General features: G+C 38.9%; 2 protein-coding genes across 2 annotated transcripts in view; both read left to right on the top strand.

Moving 5' to 3' along the window:
• Window positions 1-9,449, top strand: part of sema4f (sema domain, immunoglobulin domain (Ig), transmembrane domain (TM) and short cytoplasmic domain, (semaphorin) 4F) — a 69,381-nt gene extending 59,932 nt beyond the window's left edge. Inside the window, 12 exon segments of the mRNA XM_079592354.1 lie at window positions 1,493-1,574; window positions 1,577-1,590; window positions 1,932-2,043; window positions 2,388-2,507; window positions 2,702-2,856; window positions 3,092-3,273; window positions 3,392-3,533; window positions 4,454-4,676; window positions 4,790-4,899; window positions 5,018-5,163; window positions 5,323-5,378; window positions 6,678-9,449. Coding sequence (XP_079448480.1) covers window positions 1,493-1,574; window positions 1,577-1,590; window positions 1,932-2,043; window positions 2,388-2,507; window positions 2,702-2,856; window positions 3,092-3,273; window positions 3,392-3,533; window positions 4,454-4,676; window positions 4,790-4,899; window positions 5,018-5,163; window positions 5,323-5,378; window positions 6,678-7,435 — 2,100 coding nt within the window. The 3' untranslated portion in view covers window positions 7,436-9,449.
• Window positions 9,450-10,827: 1,378 nt separating this feature from the next.
• LOC306989319 (uncharacterized protein) overlaps window positions 10,828-13,861 on the top strand; it is a 25,284-nt gene continuing 22,250 nt past the window's right edge. The window contains exons 1-3 of the mRNA XM_079594899.1: window positions 10,828-10,958; window positions 11,184-11,299; window positions 11,571-11,693. Of these exons, the coding sequence (XP_079451025.1) occupies window positions 10,952-10,958; window positions 11,184-11,299; window positions 11,571-11,693 (246 nt within the window). The 5' untranslated portion in view covers window positions 10,828-10,951. The remainder of the gene's footprint in view (window positions 10,959-11,183; window positions 11,300-11,570; window positions 11,694-13,861) is intronic.

Genomic DNA, 13,861 nt, shown 5'->3' with positions numbered 1-13,861 from the left:
CACACAAAGGCAAATATTCTCAGTTACGGATGCCACTGTATAAATGCACAGATTAACAGTCAGCAATGATTCATTTATTCTGTGAGTGAAAGTGTCACTCACAGAATAAAGGGTTTAGCAAGAGAAAGCGAGTCTTATTTCAGTACTGAACAATATTAAATCTGTTTTCCCTAATGTAATATTAATTTCTTCATGTTTAAACCTTTTTACTAAAAAAAAAATTGTTCAGGCTTAAGTAGGGTTCCCTGTGTGCATGTCATTCTCTCTGTGTTTCTCTCAGCTGAGGGCGGCACATGGAGCAAGTGAGTGTGAGAGAGAGCTAATGAGCTCACTTATTTGTGGTTAGCATTCAGTGCTGTGGTGTTGGGGGGAGGGGCCTGTGGATGATTGACAAGTGGGCTGAGGCCCCAGTGGGGGAGGGTCAGAAAGGGCGTGATTAGGCAAACAAAAGGTATGTCATGATAGAATGGAGAAAGAGAGGAAACGGAATAGGGAAGATCTGAAAGAGTGGAGCATAATGACCCTGCAGACCTGCGACTGGTCATTTGAATACACCTTTTTTTCTCTCGAAAACATTCATGTTTAATTATAATGCATGGAAATCTCTGAATCGATACAGAATGGTCTCTCATTAATCTTTATTGATGTGCTTAATGGTCTGTCTAGTCCAGAAATGGAACTTTTCGAGTCAAGCCAACTGGTTTTCATTAAAATTTCAGCCTGCATGGCGTATGGGATCAGGATGCATTTGTGCAAGAAAACCTCATGTGTGCTTTATAAATTGTCCTACTGTGAAATGTCAATTATTACCGAGTAACTGTGCCCTTTAAAGGATAGAAGATGGGGGAGGTCTCACTGTAGAAAACGTCTGGGGGTCTCAGATACAGCCCAGTGGGGTTCAGGTTACCAATCACTTTTATTGATACAGAAACTCTCTTGTTCTGCTCAGCGACAGTTTCAAAGTCGACCTTGACACATTCACAACTATGTGCATCAGTGCTCTTACTGAGACACATGAATGTTTGGAAATGGTCCAGAATATTGTTTGTAATCTTTGAAAAGATACATGTACAACACTACTTTAGGAATAATAATAATAATAGACATTAAATAATCAAATAGGTGATTAAAATGAAAGCTGCAAGTGACCTTGTGCTTTGACTGTAATTGGTAGTTAATTGGTTCTTGGTGTACGATCCTTTAAAAGCTGTTCTATTATGATTATTTGGTGCGCAATAATTTTTTTCCTTATTATTATCAATGTTGAAAACGGAATTTATTTCAAATAGAAATCTATGAAATCTTCATCAAGGAAGCATTATTCATCAAATTAATGCTTCCTTGATGAATAAAAGTATCCCAAAAAAATGTACTGACCTCAAACATTTGAACAGTAGTGTATGTAGTAATATATAAAAAAATATAAAAAATAAAAAAAATATGAGAATGTTATGTCTCACAGTGTCATGTTTTACTCTGCTGCCCCTCACAGGATGACTGCAAGAACTACGTCCGTCTGCTGGAGTTTTTGGAAGATGGACGCATATATGCCTGTGGGACCTTCGCCTTTGATCCCCGTGTGGTTTTATTGTAAGTGTGCATGTTTCCACCAACTACACTGACTCGAGTATCCTCATACTGTTTCATAGGACAGTTAAATAGAAATGTGTCAGTTGATGAAACGTCAGCACGTGCAAAATATGGCGGGTATATACATATGCTGTGTGTGTACGGATTGTGGCAGATGACCTACAATCAACCTTTTACCCTAGAATGATTGACAGCTTTCCACCTGCGGTATATGACCATAAGCGTGTGCCTGTGTACTCCTCTCTCTCTATTACTTCTTTATTCATACCATTTTTGCTTATTCCTTTTACATTAAGGACAGACAATTATTACATTTGTCTGTGTTCCTTGCCCTCATTTAGAACATCTCTTCATTCTCTCTGGAGAAACATGATGACGGTAGCATGATGATGGAGACTGGGAAGGGGAAATGCCCCTTTGAGCCCAGCCAGCATTACACCGCTGTCATGGCAGGTATGAAACACACGTTTACTTAGCTATCTAAATGAGGGCATAATACTTCTATATGTTTTGTAGCTGTAAAGCTAATTATATATGCGAACCCAAATCCTAACCCTAAATTAAAATTAAAACTAAATATATTTTCCAATTGAGGATGGTGATGATGCTTTATCTCCCCTAAACTTAAACCTCACAGAAACCGTTCTGCATATTTGGATCATCAAGACATTATTTAGTGCGTTTATTAAGCCATTTTACTTCATAACAAAAGTAAAGAAATAAATACATAAATAATTTTTTTTTATTTTTTATGTTTTACTCTTCATCCTTCTGCTCTCTCTCTCTCTCTCTTTCAGGAGGGATCCTTTACACTGCCGCTACTAGTAACTTCCTTGGCACAATGTATGACATTTCCAGGGCAACGGGCATCGAGCAGGAACGCATCCGGACTGAGCAATCAATCAACTGGCTTAGTGGTAAGACACTCATCCATCCATCCATCCATCCATCCATCCATCCATCCATCCATCCATCCATCCATCCATCCATCCATCCATCATTCCAGACAAAGGCCTTTACACATTAAGGCCTACATTTAATGAGAATTTACACCCAGATTGTGTATACTGTAACTACAGTCATCTTGACTCCTGCTTTTTTCTGAACTCAGATCCAGAGTTTGTCAGTTCTGCCTTCATCCAAGAGGATGAAAAGAACAATCCTGCTGGTGAAGATGACAAAATTTACTTCTTCTTCACTGAGGTGGCTAAAGAGTATGACCTCTACACAAAAGTCAAAGTGCCCAGAGTTGCCAGGGTCTGTAAGGTAGGAACTAGTGTGTTTCTTGTCTCTAGTCTTTTTCTGGCTTTGCTTGCGATGTCTCAGAGGGATGTTGTACAGTAGTTCTGCTCTCAGTTGATACGTTACGTAACTGTACTGTTCCACTTGAGTTCATATTTCTTCAGTCATAAAGTTCCTCCATTCTTTGCCATCTGTCTGTGTTTCATCACCCATTTTATATCATACCTGATCTATTTTGGTCTCTCGCTCTGTTTTCTAGTCTGATGTAGGTGGCATGAAGACTCTGCAGAGGCGGTGGACGACATTTCTGAAGGCTCAGCTGGTGTGTGAAGATCGAGCAAGTGGACAGCGCTTTAACGTTCTGACTGATGTGTTTACTGTACAGCACCAGCCTGGAGACCCCAGCAGCACACACTTCTATGGCATATTCACCTCACAGTGGTACTTTCATCCGTTTCACCTCTGACCTGACCTGAACTTCTGAGCTCATCTCTTCAGAATCATTCCCTTTCTTTGCTTTTCATTTCTCTATTGATCTTGTGTGTGTCCTGTTGTGTAGGGAAAGAGAGGAGCTGTCAGCCGTGTGTGTGTACAGTCTGGAGGAGATCACTAAGGTGATGAACGGACCCTTTAAAGAGCTGAAGAAGAGCTGTGAGAACTGGATTAACCCAGAGCCCATTCCAACACCACGACCAGGACAGGTATACAACTGCACCCTTACTACCATACCATATGATATGATATTATACGATACATGTGGTACTATATCACATTGTGCTACACTCCCCTGGCCTCAAGAGTCCTGCTAGCAAATGATGCTTGAGGCTGTGGTCTTTACTAGTCTATACTATATAGAATATAATATAATATTGTACAATACATAAAGTACAGTACTCTACTATGCTGTTTTCTACAATACATACAGTAAATTGCCTTGTTTTATTATACGAAACATAGAGAACAATACTATTCTTCTCTTCCTACCTTTTTTTAAATGTAAGAGTGAGCTTGGTAATTTGTAAATTGAATGTTCGGCTTCCGGTGTCATTCGCTTCCAGTTATTTTTAGCTGTACAAAAAAACGCTTCGTTATTGCTGCTTTTATGTGTGACCACATATACCTACATGCGTTTGGCTTGATTTGTTTTGTTTGAGCAAAGTCGCTACAACAACTCCTGCAGTCAGTTCCTGTACTGCACATCCATGTGTTTTTTTTTTTATCTGTCATGGATCTCCTAGCAAGGAGTCGCATGTTTCTGTGTGAGTTTGATGTGTTTGGAATGACTTGATAATGTGATAGAATGTGATCCTCAGTCTTTTAGTGTATGATACCATTTGTAACCAGTTAAAAAGTCAGCAAGTGTATGATATCATTATTACAGTGTTTTAAAATCTGTACAGATTGTCAAGTTGTGTAGTGTATTCCTGCCTTTATGTTTATGTATTTGGTAGACACTTTAATCCAAAGTAGCTAGCAGTATACAAGGTATATATATATTATCAGTATTTGTGTTCACAAAGGGAAATGAACCCCTTGACCTTCGAGTTGCTAGCATCATGTTTCACTCGGTATCATTACTGTCGGCTTTAAATCTGTAATAATCTCTTCTTTTATCACTCAGTGTTTGAATAGTGGTCTGAAGGAGCAAGGCTTTGAGTCCTCCCTGAAGCTGCCTGATAAAGTGCTGACGTTCACGCGTGATCACCCGCTCATGGAGAACAGTGTGGTGGCGGCACCATTAATGATCAGAAATGGCATCACATACACTAAACTTGCCGTTACCTTAATAACGCCCTCCAGTGACACGAAGCAACAAACGGCCACTGTTTTGCACCTTGGAACAGGTAAGAGAGATTAAACAGTTGAGTCATTTACTGTCATCCGAGTGTGGATTGAAATGCTTGATTCAGTTTAACAATGTGTGGTTTATATACTGTACATGTGTGTGTATTTATAGATCATGGAGAGCTACACAAAGTCGCTGTAGTTGGTCCAAATGCAACTCTTATTGAAGAAGTCCGCCTGTTTTCTGCACAGGAGCCAGTGAATAACATATTGCTTTATAAAGTAATAACATGCAGTTTTTATAATGTTTTATTGTAGTGTTTTGTGCTATAAAACAATAGTGCATCTTTAACTTAAAGACGAGTGAATGGATAACTGACCCTCTGTGTCTCTTCTGTAGGATGAGGCTCTGGTGGGCTCTCCTCTCTCTCTGGTCAAGATACCCATAGTGGGTTGTGCTCTGTACTCTACCTGCGAGGTGTGCGCACGTGCCCGAGGCCTTGGCTGCGTATGGAGGAATAAAGAGGGAGCTTGTGCTATGGCGAAGTATGCTACACACAAAAACATACACAGATAAAGACATATGAGGAGACACAGAAGCAGTTGGCTTTTCTTTTGTTCGTTGTCATTCGTCCGTGTTCGTCACATAGTTACATTTATGTTTCATTCGTCCGTGTTCGTCACATAGTTACATTTATGTTTCAGGGCGGGTGAAGTGGTAGAATCAGAAGATTTGGTCAGGCAATGCAACAAAGGTGAAGGTAAGTTTGACAGTCTGTCACTGTGGCAACAAAGACAATGATTTTATCTCAGTGTGTATGAATGAACTAGAAATACTTTTTCAGTAAATACACTTGAGCAGGCTAAATGTAATAAAAGCAGAAATGATTCGAAAAATGTGCAACATGTATTTCAAATAAAATAAAAACCAAATACACACAGTTTTATAAGAAAAATTTAGAGATGCACCGATTGATCGGCTGGTGACTAGAATTGGCCGATTTTCACGTGATCGGCCATGACCAGCGATCGGCCGGTCAGTCTGACATATGCCGATTTTATGCCAGTCAAATGCACTCGGGCGCTTTTTGATTAACATCGGGCAGCATCAGCATCACACGGAACGCACATGTGGAAAACCTTGTGAATTACGGCCGTTTCACACCGCAAGCGTGAGAAGTGAAAACACATTTTGATTGTCAAAATAAATAAAAATAAACAAAATGTGCCCAAAATGCACAGAATTTGCATGTCTAGTGTGTTTTAACAAGAGTAGGCTATGCCAGAAAAGAAAATGAACACTCACAAATATTTGTAGAAAATGTACCCATTTAAACTTGTTCAGTTTTGGAAAGTATATGGTGTTTTATAAAAAAAAATATATAGAAAATAAATATTTGTGTGTGCTGTAAAGTGGTTAGAACAAATGAAATCGGAATCGGCTAAAATCGGCATCGGCAGGTCAAACTCAATGAAAAATCGGAAATCGGTATCGGCCTAGAAAATTGTAATCGGTGCGTCTCTAAAATGTTTTATTTAATGTATGTTCATCTCTCCATTCTTAAAGAATAGTTTGCATTTGTGGAGTATCTTTATACACCCACATTCTCCACACCATTACCTTTTGTTGCTTTGAAATCATATTGAATTATTATTAGTATTATTATTGAATGAAATTAATGATTAAGAAAAGTTTGTACTAATTAAATTTAAATGCAATGAAAATAATATTGGATTCAAATATATATATATATATATATATATATATATATATACACTGAATAATGGCTGCTTAAATTCAGCTATGCCATGACAGAAATAAATTACATTCTTAAATATATTCAAATAGAAAACATTTTAAAATGTAATATTTTTTTTTTTTTTTTTATAGTTTTCATTGTATTTTTGATCAGATAAATGCAGCCTTGGTGAGAATATATATAGAGAGATAGACAGGAAGGGGGTCATTATATTTCGGGTCCTTGGTATTTAAATTTTTTTGCAATAAAAACTAATTGTGACCTAATCATCTGTGTCCCACCTTTTCTCTGTAACTTTAGGTCTTTGTTCCCCACCTGTAATTGAACTGCGTGTGGAAGAGGGTCTGCGCGTCCTGCTTTCGTGTGTGCAGGTGTCTCCTCGTCCTTGCCGCTGGGAGAATCCCCCTGGCAGTCACACCCGCCGCCACAACTATGACCTGGAGGTGAAGGTCACAGCGGAGAGCCTGGGCACATACACGTGCCTATGTGATGAAGTGGGCAGAGATCAGCCACCCTGTCGCAAAGCTGAGTACCAACTGACCCTTGAAAACCCCAGCATGGGGGAGAACGTGGCCATTGCGGGTAACCGACACTTCCTGGCCTCGCACATCATTTTTTTCGTCATGGGTTTTGTATTGGGTGTCATCCTGTTGTTTTTAATTTACAAACGGCAAGGTGGCATGAGAGGGGGCGGGCACTCATCGTCCACATTGGAAAAGGGGCGGGACTTGCTTCCTTCAACAGACACGCCGCAGTCTCCAAGCAGCGCCAGTCTGTTGTCGGAGGCTGTTCCGTTAACAGAGAAAAGGAACGGGACGCTGAACGGACACAGTATGGGTGGGCACAACGGCATGCATATTTACACCAACACAAGTGGACTGAAACTGCAGGAGTCAGCTGTGAACCTGGCAGAGGAGCTGGATGGTAGAGAAAGGGCGGGGCCAGACGGAGAGGAGGAGGGACTAGGGGAGGTGCTTAGTGAGATGGAGGAGGAGTTTTCTAAAATACCTTGCCTAAGAGGAGCACCACTGGCACTGTGCGAAGAAAGCTCGATCTGATGACCGGCACACACGTGATCTTTGAAATTAACTCTGTGAAAGGCTCACAAACACAGATGGAGGGCTGGAGGAGAAGAGGAAAGCAGACAATCAAAAACGGATACACATTCCAAATATACGATTAACAATGCGCGGTTATACAAAGAAGCACATACACGACTGACTCCTCTACTACTCCATTACACCACCATCCAGTCCTTTCACTCCTGTGTACATAACATGCTGTGTAGATCTGTCTATCCTACTGTTTTTGCATGTGTTTGATCAGACGGATGGGCGGAACCACGAGCGGGCGTTTCTTATAGCACTTTTGTGTACCATCCTCAAAGCCATGCGCACACACACGGACATACAGTACACGGCCTTTGCATCCGTGTGTGTGTCTAAGTCTGTAGTTGCTTGGTGTGTTTCCTCTTTAAGGATTCAAAAGTCCAAAAGATCCGCTGACCAGAGCAGAAGAATCTGCTCATCCTGGGCTGTTTACTGAAGTAAAATGATTTGATTGGTCACCAAAAAGGGCTCTGCGACTGATGCTTCACAGCAGCAACTAATGACTGAATGACGGAGATACTGGAAACATATTTTTTTTGCCTTATAGATAAAGAGGTACTGTGGCCTATGGCACGGCTGGATTATGGGGTCTTTGCCAGGGAAAGGGGCCCTCAGGACATTCAGTAATCTGATTCCTTGGGCCCCTTGGCGAAGGATACCGGTATATGGAAATAATGACTAAAATGGACCACCAAAGAGTGTGTGCCCTCATGGGACAATGATCCGGTCCTGACCTATAGTGCCCAAGTCGTAATGGAGAGAGAAAATTAGTAACAAAGCTATTTAGCAATCTTCTCTCAGTAGGAGAGAGCATGTCGAATCTGTGAACTGATAGCAGATGGTGAGAATTGGACTTTATTTGTCCTCTGAAAAATAAACCAACCACATGTTTTGTGGCGTCAAACCACTGCCATCCATATAGGGACCAGATGTAGCATGTTCTGTTCATAATAATCTGCACAGACGAAGGACCACAAGACGATGGTGATGATGTCGCTTTAAACCGTTTAGCATGAAATTGTCTAAACGGAAATGAAGTGTGAAGGAAATGTTTGATTGTTTTGAGTTTCCCTTTAAGGACAGAGAATGTGCCGTGTGAAGGTATATTTATCCCCACTAAAGTGCATGAGACAAAGTAGCAACAATACAGAGCTACAGATTTGTTATAATATGATCAGGGGCTACGCGTTACCTAAAGCACTCCTAGTACAAAGAGTGTTCTATAAATGTAGCCATAATGATGCCTGTTGAAGGGGTATGTAAATATCTGTGAATATAAAAGAAAATGTGAGAAAGGTCTTTTAAACGTGTTTTTATTCTCTCTTTTCACCAGTAGAGGGGGTTCCAGTCCCTCTGCCATCTTAAATGTTGAACCACTTTAAACGCCATATCCTGCCATTTTCCAGTAGAATAACATGGATCTACCTTATGTTCTCAATTTATTTATTTTGTAATTTTTGTAAAACAAATATTTGTAACGTTATGTCAAGCAAAGTGAAGGTTACACTCTGGATTATGTACAATATATCTTGTTTTCTGAATAGATCTCTTTGTCGCTCAATAAAATAATTAAAACAGGTACATTTAACTCCATAAATTTCTCTTTCACAAAATCCTGATCTTCTCTTGAGTTTAAGGAGATAGCAAGACTTCACCCTCTCACTGACCCGTAATAAATATACTGTAGTTAGACTTGTCCGCAATGGTTTTTATGTTAATATTCATAAAAAAAAAACAGATCGGTTAGTGTTACATGCTCTTTTTCTTTGCTTATTCTGAATAAATAAATATGTTAATTGATGTACAGATATGTTGTATTCTAAGTTTCTATTTTTATAATTTATATATGATGAAGATAAATGTACATTTGTGTTTGAAACATTTATTGAAGGTGTTTGTGTGTGAATGGCTGTATGTGTGAATGCCTTGTGATGCTCTTTGGAATAAAATAAAATAAAAACTACCTCTCAGGATGGTGTTTTTTTTATCCTTTTCAAACTGTTAAATGTAAAAAATTAAAAATGACAAAAAACTATATTGTTTGTGGAATAGCCAGCTGTTTATTTCATTTAAACATCCCATCATATTTCATTTTAATTAAATATTATTTTCTAGTTTAGCTCTGTAAAAAGTGTGCAACTTTAAAAGTGTTTAAGTTTAAGTAGGCTAATTTGAGTTTATGCAATGCTTCACAGTCATCAGTTTATTAAAAAAAAAAAAAACAATGAATTGCATTTAGAGCTTTTTCTTTCTTTTCTTTCTACAAAATTCCCATAATGAGGAATAGAGAGGAAAGGGTACATTTTAAAAATGGCTATGGTCTCAAAGAGAATGAGTTGGTGAATATGAAAAATAATAATAATGATCTTCCTGATGTACCTCGTTTAAATGAACACAAAGTTTGATCACGAACCACATTAGACTGAACAACTGTGAATAAGTATAGACCTACTTATTGTACTAACAAAAAATAAGTATACTTCAAGGTCAATTTTTAAGTACTGTATTCTAATGTGAATGAATATGTGTAAGTGTACTGTTTCAATACTACTTGGGACTAAATTGGCCCACTTTTTAGTGTAATAGTAAACTTTGAGTACACAACTTCGTTTGCACTGCAACTGCACTACAAGTAAATTTAGCCTAGGTAGGCCTATACTGATAATTTACTAGACAAATACAAATACTATTATTTTTTTAGTTGATTTAAAGTATACTCTCAGTAAACTACTAGTTTAGTAGTTTTATACTGCATAAAAGGCTACTTTTTCTTTATACATTTTCTTTATAAATCAATATTTTAAAACATCAAATCTAGCCTATTGTCGGCTATGGATGCCAAAACATGTAAGTTTATAAGACAGTATGTACAGTAAACTGCATGGTGCTAAACTTACACACTCCAAACTTAATTTTCTGAAAAAAAATAAAAATTCTGACATGGCTTTTTAAACTAGGCCTACATTTGCTTAAATTTAGCTTATATCTGACCAATAATAACATTTAAAAGCTTAGTGTTTAGACTTTTTGGGCTTTTTCTTCTTCTTCTTCTTCTTCTTCTTCTTCTTCTTCTTCTTCTTCTTCTTCTTCTTCTTCTTATAGTCTAAGTGCAATTTCTGAGAAGTAGGCCTACATAAAAAGTAGACTGAAAGTAAGCCTTTCTTGTTTTTAGTTTAAAATAAGTCGTTTATATAGCATAGGCTACTTGAATAAGCTCATTTTTTGTAAGGGTTATTATCAGACTACAAGAGACGATAAGAGACTATTTAAGTTTGTGGATGCTTTTCGGGTTTTTATTCAGTATGGGGGCTGCACGTTGTCAGCTGACTAACTGTTTTCAGATGTTCTTGAAGAACTCCATTTCGTAACGGGGCGGGACCAATTCACTCCAAAACAGAAGAGATAAGTGCGTGGAGAATGTAAAGTTCTTTCAAAACATCGCAAGTATTTTAGGGGATCAGCAAAATGGCAGGTACGTTTATTTTCATATTTCTGCGAGTTTCGCTTCATTTTGTTAGGAATGCTCCTGGAATTTATCCAAAAGGGGTTTCCTCTCCCTCTAATTCACAGATTTATAGATTTATTTATGCTGCTGAATTGAATCAAAATTAATATGAGTGTGGCGATTTTAGCTTAATCTTTCTATCTGGAAATATAAGTGTATTAATCACTTTAATCATGAAACTGTCGTCGACAGATGAACCGATAGAGTCTGGAGAAGATCGGAACCCCGGAGAGATTGTGAACATCCGATTTCAGAAAAACCCCAATCAAAAACATAAATACCTGGAGGCTGAACCCAAAATACTAGGAGTGCGTGTACTTTACAGATTAACCGCTGCTGACAAACCTTTTTTCATGGATGTGAAAAAATGACTAACTGTCTACTGTACAGAATAACTGTAGTAAACTTTGTGTCAGATTCTCATTTTATAATGATTAAGTGTAACAATTGCAAATTGGAGGTCATAGTTTTTTTTTTTTTTTTTTCAGTAACGTTACAAATGTCAGGCTAAAAAAATATTTAATATAGGCTAATACACCCATGGTTAATTTTCGTAAATGTTTCTGTGGTTCATTACAGGTAACGCAGATTGCGTTTGCTGTGTTTTTAACATCGGTGACCTTGGTGTTGTATGCACTTGTAGATGACAAGGACGTGGTCATATATTCATGGGCAGTGAGTTGCATTATTACCTCCATGACTGTAAGTAGTCCTACACTTCACATTTAACAGAATAATTTCGTTTCGTTTGTTTTTCCACTATAAAAACAATGGGCCATTCAATCAATTGAGAAATCGATTAATTAATTAATGCCTAAATGTGTGGATAAATAGGTGAAAAAAAATTAAGTAGGCCTAAAAATCAATAAAAAGAATAAAACACTAATAATTATAAACTGCAGCCTCCAGTATTGCAGGAATATAGTACTGGATAAAAGGCAAGGGGCTTGTTGTCACACTTTTCATTTCTGTGAATAAAGCCAGGGCTCAACGCTAAGGGTTTTTCGTACTTTGTATGGCCAGTTGTTAAAATTTTTACTTGCCCTGACAAAATTTTCACTGACACCACCTCACACAAAAATATAATAATAATAATAAAAGAATAAAAATGGACGGGTCCCTAAAGGGTCATGAAACCCCCCTCTTTCAGCTCAAGTCTAGCTCACAATATTTTTGGAAAATGCAACTTAAATGGGTGTGGATGGCTGTGAGAAGGGATTGGAGTGGGTGTGGTATGGCACGGCAGGGATAACTGTCATTGGCCAGTGATCCATGCATATTGATTGTCATTAAAAATCTGTGGTAAAACGTGAGTAAAAGTTTTTTTTTTTTATAGCTGGCAAAGTTAAAGTCTAATGAAATACACACTGACACCTTATTTCTGTCCTTTCTGTCCTTTCAAAAGTAACTGAACGCCCTGTAATCAAATTCTATTGAATAAAACATATTAAATGTACATGTATAATTATAATGTCATTATAAAATATATAGTTGTTTATATACACACTATAAATGCATATATTTGAAAATAAATAATACATTTTCCGCTTAAAAAAAAAAAACGTTCAGGTGGAGGACTTCTCTCCTCCTGAATCCCCAGGGCTAAATAGAGACATAATAGATGGCGGTGCAGGTCCTCTGCCCTATTTATTTGAACAATTAGCCACTGCCGTAACTGTGGAGGAAAACATGGACGAACTGGAGGCCGCGCGGATTGGAAAAGTGTCAGAATGGTAGGTAACTAATCAGAAAAGAACAAAAACCCTTCTGCAGGCAAAGGTCCGACCTGAAATTAATTAGCATAATGTTTTTATTCATAAACGTCTAATTTTGCAACAGATGTGTCCGTGGTGGATGGCCAACCAACCGCCCGGAGCCAGAGTCTAGCCCTGGCAGCATCGCGGGGAAAGATATGCAACGCACTTGAACTATTGCACCATGAATACAAACACTTGCGTCCCATGATTGCCTCGCTCATCTACTACGCAATATCACAGTTTGACATGTCTGTCATTGGAAAGATCCATGTAGTGTCATGAATAATTAAGAGACAGTGTCTCCTCATAGGATATGAAAGCTCAGTCTCATTAATAATTATGAGAGACTGATGAGTCATCAAAGCACGTACAGTGCACTGCCATGTCACATCCGGTGACGTGGAAACGATGAAGATTTTAAACCCGGAAGTGTCACGGTTTGTGAATTCACTGTGCCCTTCTTGTTTCGTGTCTTTGTTATTGTGCGTGTGTGTGTGGGCATGGTCACCGATCATTACCGCTGATCAGCAGCGCAAGCTGCATCTCATCAGCCGCGCCAGCTGCATCTGATCAGCGGTGCCTATTTATGCTCAATGTTTTATCTTGTTCCTTGTTGTGGTATATTCTTGGTTGGGTTCCTGTTTGGTGTCTTCCCGTGATCTTCGTTCCTGTTGGAAGTGGGTCTTCGTTTCCCGTTACCATCAACACTCTTCAAAACTCACGGATTATCACCTCACCTGTCATCCAGCATCTACCCGGTTGCCCGTCGAAGTTCCTGCGTCACACTCCCGTCCTGTGTGTGGTGTTGTGTGAACCCAAACTACTCTGTTTATCCAAATAAATATTGTTGACCTGCTTTTGCCTTCTCTAGCGTTCTTGTGACAGAACAATCTGACCAACATGGAAGCAGCAGGTGGTTCTACGATCAGCTTGGAGAAATTCATCAGTCGCAGCATCACTCGAATGGACACTCAAGAGGAGAGCATTTCCAACACATGGCGGGCGGTACAAGCTCTAGTGGCGCAGGTGTCCGAGCTCAACCAGCAATTCCAACATCTGAGGGGTCCCACTGCGCCGCCCACACCACCCGTTCAGCCCACACCACCTGAACCA

The sequence above is a fragment of the Phoxinus phoxinus genome (genome assembly GCF_949152265.1).
Source record: "Phoxinus phoxinus genome assembly, chromosome: 2".
NCBI lineage: Eukaryota > Metazoa > Chordata > Actinopteri > Cypriniformes > Leuciscidae > Phoxinus > Phoxinus phoxinus.
Note: the sequence above shows the minus strand (reverse complement) of the source record. Positions and strands in the feature narration are given on the sequence as shown.